Source organism: Sorex araneus, chromosome X, assembly GCF_027595985.1.
Source record: "Sorex araneus isolate mSorAra2 chromosome X, mSorAra2.pri, whole genome shotgun sequence".
In the NCBI taxonomy this organism is placed as follows: domain Eukaryota; kingdom Metazoa; phylum Chordata; class Mammalia; order Eulipotyphla; family Soricidae; genus Sorex; species Sorex araneus.
The window spans coordinates 99,374,843-99,392,813 of NC_073313.1; the positions used below are offsets into that span (position 1 = coordinate 99,374,843).

General features: G+C 42.3%; 1 protein-coding gene across 1 annotated transcript; it reads left to right on the forward strand.

Moving 5' to 3' along the window:
* The first annotated feature begins 746 nt into the window (after positions 1-746).
* LOC101547407 (melanoma antigen preferentially expressed in tumors-like) lies at positions 747-3,315 on the forward strand. Its single transcript, XM_004606407.1, has 3 exons — positions 747-1,036; positions 1,476-2,075; positions 2,802-3,315. Exons 1-3 carry the CDS (start codon positions 747-749, stop codon positions 3,313-3,315), a joined length of 1,404 nt encoding a protein of 467 aa, XP_004606464.1.
* The last annotated feature ends 14,656 nt before the right edge of the window (positions 3,316-17,971 follow it).

The following is a 17,971-nucleotide window of genomic DNA, read 5'->3' on the forward strand; positions in this document are numbered from 1 at the left end:
TGTTTTTATTTCTCTCTAATTCTTACAGCTTTCGAAGATCTGTCTTTGCTTGTCACTGGTAAGCTTGTGTGCTGGAATTTCATGGTTGTCCTTTTCATTTGTTTGTGTTGTTGTTTTATATTTGCAGGTGTCACAACTGGCAGTACTTAGAACTTACTCCTGTCTATGAGCAAGAGATCTCTCATGGCGTGGTTCAGCATACCACATGGGGTGCCAGAGATCAAACCTGGGTCAGCTGCCTCTAAGGCAGGTGTCTTACCCAATTTCCAGCCCATGGTTGTCCTTACTTAACTCACAATTATTTTGAAGTATTTGCCTCCTATACTTTAAGATAATGATGAGGAGGTGATTTTGACTTTAGTGTAAATTTTCAGCTTTCATCTTGTTTTGTGTGCTTTGGAGCAGAAATATCAGGAGGAAAGGAGTTAAGGTGGTCAATGCTATGTCTTTTGTTAACCTACATATGATTCCTAATGTTATGTTATCTTACACTAAATATACACATATGTCATAACTTGGCATATTTACACATATATGTGAACACGTATGTATTCAGACACCTAGTCATATGTGTATTTCTATTCTGTGCCTCCAGGAGAAGTCTCCTGTGGTGTCCATCTGATTCACTTTGTTTTCTAAAACTCTTTATTTTGTTTCTTACTAATCTTGGAGTCAAACAGGAGACTGCAGAATTCTCAGAATTTATAAATATTCCTCACTCTGAAGCAGGATTGTGACCTGTGACGATGGATCAAAGGTCTGTACCCACTCTGCTGGAGATTGCTGCAAAGAGTCTGATGAGTAATGAGCCTGGCGGTATCCACGCCCTGCAGGTCCTTCCTAAACAAATCTTCATTCAACTGTTCACCACTGCCTTCCTAGGCAGACACAAGAATATGCTGAAGGAAATAGTGAAGGTTTGGCCTTTTCAGTGTCTGCACATCGGGACATTGGATATAGAAGAATCACCCTATGACATATTGGAAGCCTTGGTGGATGGTCTGCAATTCCTCCCCACCCAGAACTCTTCTTCAGGGTAAGACTAATTCAATAGAGACAAAGTGAGTTAACAAGCAGGTATGCTAAGTCCTGACGCTGGGTAATATCAAGAATCTTCCCAAAATAACCAGCCATGCATGCAGAATCTCTGTGTGCCTGTTGTCCAACACATACCCTGAAGTCTTACAAAATTGGCTATAATTTAGAACTGATTAAGAATAGTATGAATGACTTTATTTACTGAATGCTCTTGCTTAGTAGAAGGTCATAGGCAATGCATTCTCTAGAAGCAAAGGTGAGGAAATTTTGAGACAATGAATGGTGCATAAATTTGTATGGAAAGAACTTGTATGTGAATAACATGTGGAGTGAAAACCAGGGGCAAATGCTTCTCTTTTACCTCCACATCATTGTTCTTGCTGCATAATAATAGAACCTGCCACCTCTCAAATATTGTCTCCTTTTCTCCCTTACAGGGGCTCCAAACTGAGGATCCTGGATTTAACACAGTCCTCGCACCATGGAATAACTTGCTATTACAGGGCAAAATACCAATTCTGTTTCCGATCCTGTATTTATTCTCAGCACTCTATCCTTAAACTAGAAGAATCCCAGGATAGAGTTAGGTGCCTTGGAAAGGGTGCTTCAGAGTCTGAGTCTGTATCAGCCAGGAAACGCATTGAGTTATTGGTGGACATTTCCTTTAGTTGTACCATGAGAATAAAGCAATTCATTTCTTTTCTTAAGACTAAGGTTGAGCAGAGTGCTGGATCCTTGCACATCTGCTGCAGAAAATTGCAAATTGATACCATGTGTGTGCACACAAGGAGCCTGCAGTTCCTGGATGCAGCATGCATTAATCACTTGGAAGTGAATCGGGTTCACCTGAAGAATGTCATCAGCCTTTTTCCTCATTTGACCCACTTGGAAATCATTAAGCTAACTGCCATTCCTCTTCATTCTTGTGAGGGGAGAAACTTCAACTTTTTTCTCACCTGGCTAGGGAAGCTGGAAATCCTTCAGGAGCTCAGCTTGTCTTCCTTCAGCCTCACAGATCAGCTGCACAGACTGCTCAGGTGAAGGGGTGGGGACACTAAACATCCATCCCAATATTCCTAAACCTCTATTTTCCCTTCTCCCTGGCTGTTCCTTGGAGTTTGAAACTTGTCAAACTAGAGGAGCGCGTTGTGGTTTGACAGCAGGGTTAGAAAAGGAACCTGTGCACGTTCATTTGTTTTATTAGCAGGTCAACCATGTGCAGACACCATGAGAAATATTAAGATATATTGTTGGAAAAAATTTCAGAACCAGGGAACAATTCCCTTGTTCTATGGGAATGCCCTTTAGATTTAGGGAAGAGGCATATATGCAGAGAAATTTTTACTGCTATAGCTATGATGCACATCTCCATAAACTGGCCACAATTGTTTAACACTGCCAGATTTTTGACCCTATAGTTTCTTCAAGGCTTAGACCTTGAAGGGAGACAACCTGGGGCTAATGAATTGGGAGACTTCAGATGGCTCCTTGCTCAGACTCATCTTCACTAAATAAATGAATGATATCCACCATTTTTTATGTTGTGTTTATAAATTTTTCACTCCATCCTTCTGGTAAACTTTAGTAACTGTCCTAGGGTAATCTGTAGATTCTAGCTCCAGTACCCTTGTAGCTAGTTAAACTTGCTGTTAGAAATTTTGAACAAATTACTTTACCTTATATTCTTAGGTAGCTGTAACTTAAAGGTCCCTTCTCTAGTCCAGTCTTTATATCTTCTGGAATAACCTTTCTTTTCTTTCTAGAGTCCTGAAACCTCGGTTGACTACATTGAGTCTGTCTCTCTGTCATCTTTCTAAAAGCGATATAATTGTCCTGTCCCAGAGCTTTCAGGCCACCTGCTTAAAACAACTAAATCTGAGTAACAACAAGATATTTCGGGATGATTATGAGCCCTTTCTGACTCTGCTGGAGAGGGTCTCAAGCACCTTGCAGCATCTGGAGATAAACAACTGCAAAATGACTGATTCTGTTCTCTCTGCTCTACTACCACCCCTGAGCCGCTGTTCCCAGCTTCGTGTCTTTAGCTTTGCCTTTAATGCCATCTCAATGCCTGCACTCATAAACTTTTTGCAACACATAACAACCTGGATGAATCTTCGGTATGTGATTTATCCTATCCCTGCCCATTGCTATGAGCACTCAAATTTTCACGTCTGTGTGAACCGACAGAAACTTGCAGAAGTGCAGGCCCAAGTGAAGCACATATTACAAGTGGCAAAGCGGGAAGACATGTACTGCTCCATTTCTCGTGCATAATGTTCCAGTACAAAGAATTAATTTGACTAATGTGACACCATTCACGGTTTGCTACTGGTTTGTACCAATGGTGGCTTACTCTTGAATGTGGCTTAATTAACACACTTTGAGGCACCAACCTATTAAAGCACTTAATGTTTTCCCTGAAGGCAAAATTTGTAGAAACATAACATTCTGCATTTAAGAAAACTGACTTTTAAAATTAGAGCTCTAAAAGGAAAGAGAGGAAAGTAAATGGTTCTTTGGTTGAAAGCAAAATTTGTAGAAATACATAACATTCTGCATTTAAGAAAACCGACTTTTAAAGTTAGAGCTCTAAAAGGAAAGAGATGAAAGTAAATGGTTCTTTGGTTGTCTTGCCAATTGCTTGCTGGCTACAACTTTTTGTTACCCAAACACATTTTGCACATTTTGGGTACGTAGCATGTTTACCCAGTCATGGTATATAGTTTTCCTGCTCACATTGATTGGTTGTTTTATAGACTAGTGAGCAATCATTACAAGTCCTAACAATGAAAACCCTTTCTGGATTCGATAATTTTTGAAGCCAGTAACTTTTCCCTCAGGAACCTCTAAACATTTTTGTACTTAAGATTTTCTTGGGTTGCCTAATGAGAAACCAGTTGTAAATGAGAGGATAGTAGACAAATTGTGCCTATACCTACTGGCATCTGTATCAACACATTTCTACTGATTTATTGTTCTTTATTTCTCACACATTCAGAATTCACTAGTATCTGTTGTGACATGGGTAGTTCCAGGTGTGCATAAAGCCTCTGATCTCAAGCTACTGAGCACGTAGACATTCCTATGTTTTGTTAGATTCTTGCACTTTTTAAAATGCACTTTGGGTCACACCCGACGTTGTACAGGGGTTACTTCTGGCTCATGCACTCAGGAATTACTCCTGGCGGTGCTCGGGGTAACCATATGGGATGCTGGGAATCAAATCCGGGTCGGCTGCATGCAAGGCAAATGCTCCACCCGCTGTACTATTTCTCCAGCCCGATTCACCACTTTTTAATAGGGCATTTGAGAAAGTTACTTTGCTACTCCCTCCCTATCCATATTTTTGTTTTTCACATATACCCTTACACAGTCTGCTCAATCCATGCTGGAATCCTTATGCTATTGCATAGTTGTTCAAACCTCACCTCATGACATAAATTTTATCTTCTTAAAGAAGTTTTATCTGCCTTACTAACAAATGATTTGTCTCTGCTGCTGCTCTTTTAACATTTACGCACATTCTTTTCATATAACATACCATTCTGTCTGTCTTTCTGCCCTGTGTACTTCCACTACAGTTACCCTATTCAGTAAGGTACACACTAGCCATAAACAGCTAAGGAATACTCAGCATTTGGAGGCTTAGAAAAATGATGTGATTTAAGTGTCAAATACATATAATCTGTCCAAAATTTAATAAGAGCGGATGAAGAATAACTAATTTGTGACTTGTATTGGTGACATGTGGAGATAATATACTGCTTGTCAAATACAGTAAAGAAAAGGAGTGTTAACTTTTTTTAAGGAGTGTTAACTTTTTTTCATTTTGTTTGCATGTTGAAATTAGTGCTGCATCTCAAAGATTTAGTAAATACTTGCTCAGGTGTAGTGTTTCCTGTTGAAATGAAACCATGCTGCAGTTTGAAGACTTAGAAGAGTGTCAGAGTTAAGTCAATTCAATACTGTTTTAATGTTGAAATCATAACATGCATTTTAAAGACTTATTAACAAAATTATACTGTGCAGTCAAAGACTGAGATAAAACATATAATATAAACTAATACTTAGTAGAGTAGTTGATAGCTTGTTCTTATTGTATATTTTATAGTTCTTATTTTATAGTAACATACCACATTAGAAAAAAAGTGAAAATGACTAATGCAACCTGGTTTTGATCTCTGGCACACCGTATCATCCCAAAAATACCTCCAGGAGTGACTCTGGAGCACAGTGCCAGCAGTAAGCCAGAGTGTGATGTAAAGTCCACCCCCCATATAATATATGAATTGTACTTATTGTTTTTTTACTGAAGTGACACAGACCTTTTGAAAAGTAATGTATAATTAATTGGTACTGTTTATGTTGGTTACATTTTGAAATATGTATTTCAAAGTATTGCATTTCAAAGTATTACTAAGAACATTACACAAATACTATGATTTCTTGTGTAATATATTTATATTTTATATTTTTGTGTTAAATAAAATATTAAAATTAAGTTTGCCTGTTCCTATTAATCTTTTATTTTGGTTTTCAGTTTTTGGTTGTGATTCACAGTCTGTTTCTATTACACTACATAACACTTGATCACAAACCCTCTGTGGGCAAAGGATATTGTGTGTGTATTAGTCATGGCGTTTCTTTTCTTTTTTTTTTCTTTTGCTTTTTGGGTCACATCCGGCGATGCACAGGGTTTACTCCTGGCTCTGCACTCAGGAATTACCCCTGGCGGTGCTCAGGGGACTATATGGGATGCTGGGAATCGAACCCGGGTCGGCCACGTGCAAGGCAAATGCCTTACCTGCTGTACTATCGCTCCAGCCCCTCTTTTCTTTTTTCTGATGTTTACACACACTGAAATTTGAGAGACTACTCCTTCCATGATTTTCTAATTAATAGAGATAATAAGTATTTGATCCAGAGCAAGTGTTTTATCTGAAAAACAACCAATATAAAGCCTTTACCCACAGGCAGCCTTCATGTTCTCTAAAAGGGTTCTTACAATCTGGTCCAGGATGTTCAAATCACTTCATGTAGGTAGCAATTAGGAACTTCTTTGCCCCAGTGTACACTGAAAGCATCCAAAATATTCCAACTAGCTAATCCTAACCCTATTTTTCCTCTCTTGCCTTGCCACTGAAAATCTCAGAAAAGACAAACAACTCTAGAGCATTAAACAAAGGTGTAAATGAAAATATTATCCATGTGTTATTAATGGATATGTATAATACAAACTATATTTTTCAAGATATACTCTAGAAGTATCTCTGTAGCTTGGCTAGAATATAAAGTGACTGACACTTTCAGAAAATCATTTTATAATATTAGTGAATATATAATACATATAATATGTCGTATATTGAATATATAAGATATATAATATCTCACCTAAATCACTAGTCGTAAGGAGATCATTGAAAATAAACTTGACTTTTCCACTCTGGAGAAACATGTGCTCTGTTTTAAACACATACCTCTCTCTTTCTCTCTCCCTCATTTCTCTACATCTCAATGAAAACTATTTTTGCTTCATTTTTTTGCCTCTTCCTGAATTTTTTTTCTATAGGGAAGGCAAAGGATCTGGAACACCTGTGCAAAGGTTAGGACTGACTTTTACTTCCCGGAGAAGAACAAGTTCTCACTCCAGCCTATGTCCCTGGCTACCTGAGAACTCAGGTGTTGGGACCAGTTCCTGAAATGTACAGAATAGGAAGACTTCAGGTCTGTCTTGATGCACAGCTGCCGTGTGGGTCTGGTTGCACATAAATGTCCATGACTAATAGGTGCTCAGATTACATTTTACTAGTTCTGACCCAATCGAGGCATTTCCATGGGTGGCCAAGGTTGAGCAAATACTTGTACTTACTGTATTCTAGAGGCGACCTTTCTCGTTCCTCTCTTCACCAAGTTGCTCTCAACATAACTGGCAAGTCATTCAAAAGAAATGTCAGACTACTGGAGAAAATACCAGAGAAGGGAGGTAACTCCATGACAATTGGACATGTGGCTATATCTCTTGAGAAATAGCTCCGTAGCTTGATTAGAATATAAAATTTAATGGTAAAGTTTTACTGCCAGGACAGTGTGTCACATTATTTCTCTTAACCTTCCTTTAGTTCAGCAAAGAATACAGCACAGGTAACTTGTCAGGCTCTGCCGTGCAGGCAAGATACTCTGAACAGAAATAAAGGCATAAAAAAGAAGTATAGCCATTTTGCCATCAACTAGGTAATGATCAGAAAATACACTGCCCACAATCACAAATACATTGGTGGAGTAGACTTAAAGAAGACTTCTCCTGAGGTACTCAAGTAGATCTGGAAATTTGTTGTGATGGATATGGATACCATTTATGTAGTCATTGACATCAGTGCTATCAAGTGTGTCCTGAGTTTAACCAATAAGGAATGTACCATACTGTTTCTTTCTGCAATTTCCTAGGGAATGTAATGAAGATTCACTAAAGAGGCTGTATAAGTCATGTACCTATGTACTCATGAATACATTAAAAATAATCTAGTCAATGTGTATGGGTCAAATATGTTCTAAAAACATTCAAAGTAGAAAGCCAAATGAATATATGGCAACCATAATTTTACTTAAATCCACCAGAGAAATGAGATCATAAAAGGACAACTAAAAATTGAATTTCAAAGAGTGAATCTGACCTCCTAGAGAAAGACTGGATACACAGCTCTGTGGCATAACAAAGAAAGTGGCATTAGCTACTTGAGTGTTAGTAGATGAGAGCTAAAATTTTTAGTGATCAAGTGCAGGAAAAGTGCATGTAATTATGTATCACTTGTATCATTTGTCATCCCATTGATCTTCAATTTACTTGAGCGCGTGCCAATAATGTCTCCATTCATCCCTGATGCATGCTAGTGTAGCCCTGCTTGCTCCAGGAACAGGAAGACCCTCGAACCGTTCATTCAGGGTTTTGACAAGTCTGACCATCTCGTTGGTGGATGGCCACACGGTCTTTTGATGTCCCGTGGAATCCACTCAGTACCAGTTCTAGTTCAGTGGTCGTCTTTGAATCGCATTACGTGTCCGGCCCATCTGATTTTTGACGCCTTGACAAACGAGACAGTGTCCCTGATTCTTGATCATCGACGGAGGTCAGAACTCCGGATTCCTTCTCTCATTTTGAGTGAAACATGATAATCCAAGCATAGCTCTTTTGATTCTTCTTTGGGATACCCGAATAGTGTTCTCATCCTGTTTTCGTAGGGCCTAGGTCTCTGAGGCGTATGTTAGTGCAGGAAGAATGGTGGAATAGAAAAGATGTGCCCAGAGCAGGAGGTTCTTTGTCCTCTTAACCAATTCTTTGACGCTCTTGAAGGCATTCCACACTGCTCTTTTCCTCCTGCGCAGTTCTGGCGCCAAGTCAGAACTCAACTCTGTTGAGTTCTTGACCCAGGTACACATAGCTGTTGCATTCGGAGATGTTTGTTCCGTTGAGAGCAAATGGAACGTCAGGGACTATTTACTTTTTCATGAACATTGTTTTGGTAAGATTCAGCTGCACTCCGAAATTTCCACACTCGCGGTGGAAGTCGCCCAGAATTTGTGCCGCTTGGCTAATGTTTGGTGTTATTAGAACGATGCCATCAGCGAAGCAGAAGTGGTGTAGTTGCCGAACATCTGTCTTCACTCCCATTCCTTCCCATTCTAGTCGTCGCATGACATTCTTAAGGGTGGTACTGCAGAATTTCAGTGAAATGGTATCACCCTAACGAACCCCTCCCTTTTTAAAAATTAATTTATTCTTTCATTGAATCACCATGTGGAAAGTTACAAAGCTTTCAGGTTTAAGTCTCAGTCATACAATGCTCGAACACCCATGGAAAAAAAGGCTGTAGACACACTGCTGGAGCTTTCTGTAAAGAGTCTTCTGAGTAATGAATCTGCAGTTATCCAGGCCGTGAAAGAACTCCCCGTAGACCTCTTTGTTCCATTGTTTACTGCTGCTTTCTTGGGAAGACAGAAGGAGATGCTAAAGGCAATGGTGAGAGTTTGGCCGTTTCAATGTCTGCATATTGGGGCACTGCATCCACAAGAGTCAAACTATGACATCATGGAAGCCATGGTAGATGGTCTGCAACTCTTCCCTGTACGGAACACTTCTTTTGGGTAAGATATATAGAATAGAAAAATTGTAAGACAGCAGGAGGTTATATTGGGTCACGGGCCAACGAATACTAAGTCTCACCAAAGTAACCAGTGATGTATACTTAATATATCTTTGAGACTATTGATCCAACAAATTGAGCCACCATAAATACTTAAAAGACTTAGAATAGATTATTATATAATAGAACTGGTTGAGTATACTATGGTTGGATTTACATCCTGAATGTGACTGCATGGAAAGGTGGCATAGACACCTAAACTGGAGAGAATCATAGGCGAAGAAATTATGGGGAAATGAGTGAAAAATGCTTACATTTTTGTGGAAAGAGTTTGTATTTAAATGACATACAGAGTTAAAACCAGAAACTGTTCAAACTTCACATCCTTGGTGAGGCTGGTTTGTAATAGATCTTGTTGTGTCTTACATGTTCTGTCTCCTTTTTTCTTTCCAGGGGCCCCAAATTAAGGATACTTGATTTAAGGCAAGACCCAGAATATGGAATAATATGCTCATACAGGGCCAAATACCCTTTATGTTTTCTATCTTGTGTTTATTCTCAGCACTCCATCATTAATGTAGAAGAAGCAGAGCTTAATGCTATGTGGCGAGGAATAGTTACAACAAAGTCTTTGCCTCTGTCAGCTTGACAACCCATAGAATTATTGATGGACCTTCCTATTAATTATATCTTGAGAAAAAAGGAACTTATTTCTTCCCTTACTAGTAGATTGAACAGAGCTTTGGTTCACTGCACCTCTGCTGCAGAAATTTGCAAATCAGTAACCTGTCTGTGCATAAAAGTAGCCTGAAGATTGTGGATCTGGTGTGTATTGAGCACCTGTAGTTGGAGAAAACTCACCTGAGGGATGTCAACACCATTTTATCAAAGTCGTTCCACCTGGAAAGCCTTCGTCTGGCTGATGTTGAGTGTAGATCACCAGGGAGAAACTTCAAAAATTTCTCACCTGTCTTGGGAAGCTGGAAAACCTTGAGGAGCTGAGTTTGTCTTTCTTCTGCCTCACCAATCAGCTGCACAAACTACTATGGTTAAGTGGGAAGCAGGAAAGAATCCGTGTTAAAGTACTCATAATATTATATTTTTAACTCAATTTGGGCATTACTGAGAAATTAAAAATTGTTAGAGAGCCACCTTGTGGGTGAGGAGAATCACAATGTTAGACTAGGAAACTGCTTTTTTATTCAGTGAACCAACCAAGTATGTGCAGATAGTGTAATGTTTGCAGATATAATGGAGGAAAACTTTCATTGCCCTATTGAAGTTTACGCCCCTTTAGAGAGAAACTAAGTGTAGAGGCGTTCAGATAAAGAAATGCATTATGCTGTAGCTCTGATGCACATCTCCATGGACTAGGCTCTGTAGTTAATACTTCCAGACTATTATGCTCCTATAGTTTCCCCAATTACTACACCTGAATGAAGAGCTTGTGACCTGGGAACTAATGATAGGGAGTCCTCATCTGGCTTCTTTTTCAGATCTATCTCAGGCCAAATATATGAATAAGATCCACCATTGATTATGTCGTGTAGCCATTATTTTTTAATCACTGCCTTTCCCATAAACCTGTAAATGTTAATGTCGTGTACATTTTAAATGTTAAGAGTCTGAATCCCAGAGTATAAAGTAACTGTTTACCAAGGCCATTACTCTGTAAAGTGTAGATTCAAATATCTTTGATAACATTGATGTTGCAAATTATGTACAAATTTCCCTACAGCTTCAGGTATCTATAAATCAGGCTTCACCACTCTGGTTCAATATTTTATACTTCTGGAATAATTTTCCTTTTCTTTTTTAACAGAGTCCTGACACCTCAGTTGGATAGACTGAGTCTGACTTTCTGTGACCTTTCTACCAGAGATCTCATTGCCCTATCCCAGAGCACTCAGGCAAACCACTTAAAGCTACTAAAGCTGAGTAACAACCAGTTAGTCTGGGAATTTCCTGAGCCCTTGATAAATCTTCTGGAGAACGTTTCAGGCACCCTGCAGTATCTGGATATAAACAGCTGCCAAATTACTGATTCTGTTCTCTCTGCTATACTCCCAGTCCTGACCCATTGTTCCTACCTTTGTATCTTTAGCTTTGCTTGTAATTGCATTTCCGTGCTTGTACTCATAAACCTTGTGCAGCACTTAACAGCCATGATGAAGCTGAAGTATGTGATTTATCCTGTTCCTGTTGATTGTTACAAACAACGGGATCCTAATCACAGTTTGGATCGAGAGAAACTTGCTGTAGTGAAGGCCCAACTGATGTTGATGCTACAGATGGCACATTGGGAAGACATGAAGTGGAATTCTTTTCCTCATTAATCTTCCCAGTACAAGGAATTTCTTCAACACTGATGTGCAACCATTAACACATTTTGACTGGGGTGTTCCACGGTAGTTCATATTTGTCTGTTGCTTAATTAACACACATTGCAGCTCCAGGGCCAATGTGTTAATGCACTCATACATTGGTTTTCCTGAAGCCAAAGTTTGTAGAGACATATGGAAACTTCTATTTAAGAAATGTACTCTGATTAGTTTATCCTGGCCCTCATATGCTGTTGGATAGCTTCTCAGCCCTCAGTCCAAGGTTTAAAGTGTTTTTACTCAAATAGGTTTTATCTTACTTACTTGAATGGGTTTGCTGTGCTCCTTCTTTCTCTTAATGTACCATGCATGTTTTCTTCATGTTACATATCTTTATTTGACTTTTTTGTCTTTGCTATTCCCATAGAATTGTACTATTCAGTAAGGCAGACACTATTGTGATTAAGCAGCAATAAGAAATTGACTACTTTGAAAAGTGATGGGATGTGTTAAATATACATTATCTACACAAGATTTCATAAGAAACAAAGGATGAAAAATACGTAATTGGTAATTTATGTACACTGATGACATTGAAATTCTATACTTCATGTCAGATATTAAAATGAATGTAACTTGTTTACATATCATTTACATGTATAGAACTGTGTTTCAAAAATTTAGTAAGTATTCATTCACATAGCTTCCTTGTTGAAATGAAAATTGGATGCATTTTGAAGATTTAGAAAATTGAACATGTTTAAAATTTAGAATGTAAGAGTATTTTGCTATTGTTTTTATGTTGAAGTAACAACCAAAGGATTTCCATAGACAGAAAATAAATAATACTGTATTGCTTGCAGCTTTAAAAGATAGAAAACTATAGTTCAACGTCTGGGACAAAAATGTAAAATTATTGCCTTTGCGGCCCCGCGCGAGATTGACCCCGGAGGCAACTGAACCACTTTGGACACGAGCGGCGCCCCCAAAATGCCTCCAAACTGTGTGCTGGGAGCTTCTGGCCCAGGCGCTGCCGGCAGGGTATGCTCTTTTCTCTCTCAACTTTTTCTGTTTGAACGCAGCGAGGCTATAGCCGGTTTTTAGACTCTACAGGAAGCCCGGGATAGCCGATGGGCGGGACTCCCGGATCCGCCCTGTGCCGGCCGACATTTAAGCAGAGAGCCATGTGGGGACGCTCTCTGCTTAAATATCTTCCAAAAGATATTAGGAAGACCTAATATCTTTTGATTGTTTGATTGTCAGCAACGTGTAAATGCTCCTTTTTGGCAGGGCTTAACGTGGGGGGAAACTCCAAACAATAGTATTAAGTTTTTTGTTAAACGGTAAAAGATTGTAGCGATAGAATTTTAGGCAGAATTTTCCCTGGACTTTAACGGGTCGGACTTTGGTGGGAAATCCTAACAAGAATAGTAAGTCTTTTGCTGAAATATTGAAGGCCACCAAAGTGGTAGCCATCTCTATAGACTGAACTAAGCCATATCCCCACGCCGGCTGAGAAGAAATATCCTTCTTTCTCGGGAAAAAACGCGGCGTGGCGTTAACCATAGTATGATGTCCATTAAGCTGACACGGACCTGGTGACGTGGGAATCGGATGCAAGGGAATAAATTATTATGTACTTGGAACAGCGGGACGCTGGTGGAACCTTGAGCCGGGGCCGATACCAGCGTATTACTTTTGGTTCCAGAAACTGCTTGCAGACATTATACCAGACTATCAACTAAGCTAGAGCCCCACGCCGGCTGATGACGAGAAATAACCATCTCTTTTGGTTTGTTTCCCTTTGTCAGGCAGCGTGGTGATTACTAAACAGGCGGGATCTCGGTGGCACGGGACGAGGGGGGAAAAAAAATAGAAAAGTTATGTAACAAACAGCGGGACTTAATATCTCTACATTCTCAGCAATGGAGAGCCATCAAATGCTTCCTTGACAGTGGGACTGTCTTCTCTTTTTTGGGGGGAAACCCTAGCAACAATAGTGAATTATGTGTTGAAACATGGACTGTAACCAAGATAAAGCGTAAACGAAGTGAAACTTATCACTTACAAGGGTGGGGACTGGGGGGGTGGGAGGGGGCGGGAGGTATAATGGGGTGGTTGGTGATGGAATATGGGCACGGGTGAAGGGAAGGGTGTTTGAGTACAGTATAACTGACATAATCATGAGAACTTTGTAACCCTCCACATGGTGATTCAATAAAATTTAAATTAAAAAAATGTAAAATTATTTATTTATTTATTTATTTATTTTTTAATTTTTTATTAATGAATCACTATGAGGTACAATTACAAACTTATGAACTTTCATGTTTGCATTTCATTTATATCCCTCCACCAATGCCCATTCTACTCAATCACTGTTCCCAGTATCCCTCCCACCACCCCCACCCCAACCCCCACCACCCCACCCTGCCTCTGTGGCAGGGCATTCCCTTTTGTTCTCTCTCCTGTTGGATGTTGTAGTTTGCAATAGAGGTATTTATTGAGTGGCCATCATGTTCGGTCTATAGTCTACTTTTGGCACGCAGCTTTCAACCTGAGTGGGTCCCCCCAATAGTCTCTACTAGGTGTTCCCTTCTGATTTCTACCTCTTTTTTTTAACAACACGCAGTAAAAATTTATTCATATTAATAACTCCATTTGTCATGGGGGTTGTTGCTTAGATGTATGGGATGGCACATGCATGCTGGCTCTCTGAGGTTACACAGTTGCTGGCTCTCTGAGGTTACTCAGGTGTTGGCTCTCTGAGGTTACGCAGGGCTGGCTCTCTGAGGTTACGCAGGTGCTGGCTCTCTGAGGTTACGCAGGTGCTGGCTCTCTGAGGTTACACAGGGCTGGCTCTCTGAGGTGGCACAGGTGCTGGCTCTCTGAGGTTATTCTGGTGCTGGCTCTCGGAGGTTGCACAGGTGCTGGCTCTCTGAGGTTACTCTGGTGCTGGCTCTCGGAGGTTGCACAGGTGCTGGCTCTCTGAGGTTACTCAGGTGATGGCTCTCTGAGGTTACTCAGGTGCTGGCTCTCTGAGGTTGTGCCGGTGCTGGCTCTCTGAGGTTACACAGGGCTGGCTCTCTGAGGTTGCGCAGGGCTGGCTCTCTGAGGTTACTCAGGTGCTGGCTCTCGGAGGTTGCACAGGTGCTGGCTCTCGGAGGTTGCACAGGGTTGGCTCTCTGAGGTTACACAGGTGCTGGCTCTCGGAGGTTGCGCAGGTGCTGGCTCTAAGAGGTTACTCTGGTGCTGGCTCTCGGAGGTTGCACAGGGCTGGCTCTCGGAGGTTGCACAGGTGCTGGCTCTAAGAGGTTACTCTGGTGCTGGCTCTCGGAGGTTGCACAGGTGCTGGCTCTCTGAGGTTACTCAGGTGCTGGCTCTCTGAGGTTACACAGGGCTGGCTCTCGGAGGTTGCACAGGTGCTGGCTCTAAGAGGTTACTCTGGTGCTGGCTCTCGGAGGTTGCACAGGTGCTGGCTCTCTGAGGTTACTCAGGTGCTGGCTCTCTGAGGTTACACAGGGCTGGCTCTCGGAGGTTGCACAGGTGCTGGCTCTCTGAGGTTATTCTGGTGCTGGCTCTTGGAGGTTGCACAGGTGCTGGCTCTCTGAGGTTACTCAGGTGCTGGCTCTCTGAGGTTACACAGGGCTGGCTCTCTGAGGTTGCACAGGTGCTGGCTCTCTGAGGTTATTCTGGTGCTGGCTCTCGGAGGTTGCACAGGTGCTGACTCTCTGAGGTTACTCTGGTGCTGGCTCTCGGAGGTTGCACAGGTGCTGGCTCTCTGAGGTTACTCAGGTGATGGCTCTCTGAGGTTACTTAGGTGCTGGCTCTCTGAGGTTGTGCCGGTGCTGGCTCTCTGAGGTTACACAGGGCTGGCTCTCTGAGGTTGCACAGGGCTGGCTCTCGGAGGTTACTCAGGTGCTGGCTCTCTGAGGTTACACAGGGCTGGCTCTCGGAGGTTGCACAGGTGCTGGCTCTCTGAGGTTGTGCCGGTGCTGGCTCTCTGAGGTTACACAGGGCTGGCTCTCTGAGGTTACACAGGGCTGGCTCTTGGAGGTTACTCAGGTGCTGGCTCTCTGAGGTTACACAGGGCTGGCTCTCGGAGGTTGCGCAGGTGCTGGCTCTAAGAGGTTACTCTGGTGCTGGCTCTCAGAGGTTGCACAGGGCTGGCTCTCGGAGGTTGCACAGGTGCTGGCTCTAAGAGGTTACTCTGGTGCTGGCTCTTGGAGGTTGCACAGGTGCTGGCTCTCTGAGGTTACTCAGGTGCTGGCTCTCTGAGGTTACACAGGGCTGGCTCTCGGAGGTTGCACAGGTGCTGGCTCTAAGAGGTTACTCTGGTGCTGGCTCTTGGAGGTTGCACAAGTGCTGGCTCTCTGAGGTTACTCAGGTGCTGGCTCTCTGAGGTTACACAGGGCTGGCTCTCTGAGAGAAAAGGTCGCGTGGCCGCACTAGCGGCCGCGCGGCTCGGATCTGTCCCAGTCCCGAATCCTGGAGCCATGTTAGTTGCTGCTCAGTGTCGCCGGGGTTCCATCCGGAGAAGGTGTGCAGGCGGCACCTCCTCCCTCCGGCCCCCCGGCGTTGCTGGCCCCGATTCGGGTCCGGAGCATTGTCCGGGCCGCGTTACTCACCAGAATGCCTGCCGCTTTCTCTGTGGATTGTGGCATCAAGATGGCGCCGAGGGTGGGTCGAGGGCGTGACTTCCGGCGGCCGGGACCACTCAGAGTTTGGGCTGGCGCCGCCCCACTCCAGTGGCCCCCGCGGCTCGGATCTGTCCCAGTCCCGAATCCTGGAGCCGTGTTAGTTGCTGCTCAGTGTCGCCGGGGTTCCATCTGGAGAAGGTGTGCAGGCGGCACCTCCTCCCTCCGGCCCCCCGGTGTTGCTGGCCCCGATTCGGGTCCGGAGCATTGTCCGGGCCGCGTTGCTCACCAGAATGCCTGCCGCTTCTCTGTGGATTGTGGCATCAAGATCAAAAATGTAAAATTATTTAATAGTAGTGTAGTAAATATTTTGTCATTAGTATGTTCATTTTCTAACAACATTGCATTTTTTTAATTTATTTTATTGAATCACCATGTGGAAAGTTACAAAGTTCTCAGGCTTATGTCTCAGTTATACAATATTCAAACACCCATCCCTTCACCCGTGCCCATATTCCGCCACCAATGACCCCAGTCTACCTCCCAACCCCTGCCCCCAACCCCCATCCCCACCTGCGAAATTGAAAATTTTCACTTCATTTTCTCTTTACCTTGATTACATTCCATAATTCAACACAAAACTCACTATTGTTGGAGTTTTCCCCAAGAAAGACAGCCCTACTGCCAATGAAACATTTAATAATTAGTTTTCCATTGCTGAGACTTAAGAGATATGAAGTCCCACTGTTTCAAGTACATAGAAATTTTCACCCTCCTTCCCGTGCCACCAAGTTCATGCCTGCTTAATAAATAGTCCTCATATTATGGCTGACACCTCGCCACCCAACGAAAAAAAAAGGATATTTCCTGTCCTCGGCCAGTGTGGGGCTATGGCTTAGTTCACAGTCTAGAGACATGGCTGCAAGTAGTTTCTGGAACCAAAAGTAGCTAGTTGGCCTCCGGATTATGGTTGATCTGCAGCAACGCGGCCACACAAGAGTGTGGCCTCCCGGGTCGAATCTTGGCGGAGCATGCGCTGGTATCAGCCCGAGACTGCCCAAGTGTCCCACTGTTCCAAGTACATAATTTTCCCCCCTCCCATTCCCGCGCCTCTAAGTTCGTGCCTGCTTAATAAACCTCATAATATGGCGCACTCCACACCGCGTTTCTCCCAGAAAAGGGAAAAGAACCGAGAAAGGAGGATATTTCCTCTCCTGGGCTGGAATGGGGTTATGGCTTAGTTCACAGTCTAGAGAAGTGGCTGCTACTTTGATCACCTTCAATATTTCAACAAAAAACTCAGTATTATTATTTGGAGTTTCCCCCCACAGTCAGACCTGCTAAAAAGGAACCATTTCACATTGCTGACAATTAATAGATATTAGGTCTCGCGGCCGCTATTGCGGCCGCGCGGTTTGGGTTTTTTTTTTGTATGAAGTCCAGGGAAAATTCTGCCAGTAATTGCATCCCTACAAGCGTTTACTTCACTTTTGTGGTGCTCATATGATGCAGAAGCCTGGAGAGCATGGGCCAGGGGCTCCCATCACAGCCTGGAGGCCTCTCCAGGAGCTGCTATGTCCAAATTAGTTCAGTTGCCTCCAGGGTCGAGCTCGTTCAGCTGCCAAAAGGCAACATTGCATTTTAGACTTTGACAAGATGTTGAACTAATTTGTAACTTATGTATGTTGTATCTTTCTTGAAATAAAACTGAACACTTGAAAGACTTTTATAAGGAAAAACAATGTAAAATTAATTTATAATATGTTCATATTGCTTACATTTTTAAATGATGTACTGCATTTCAAGAAGTTAAACATAAAATATTTCTATGTTT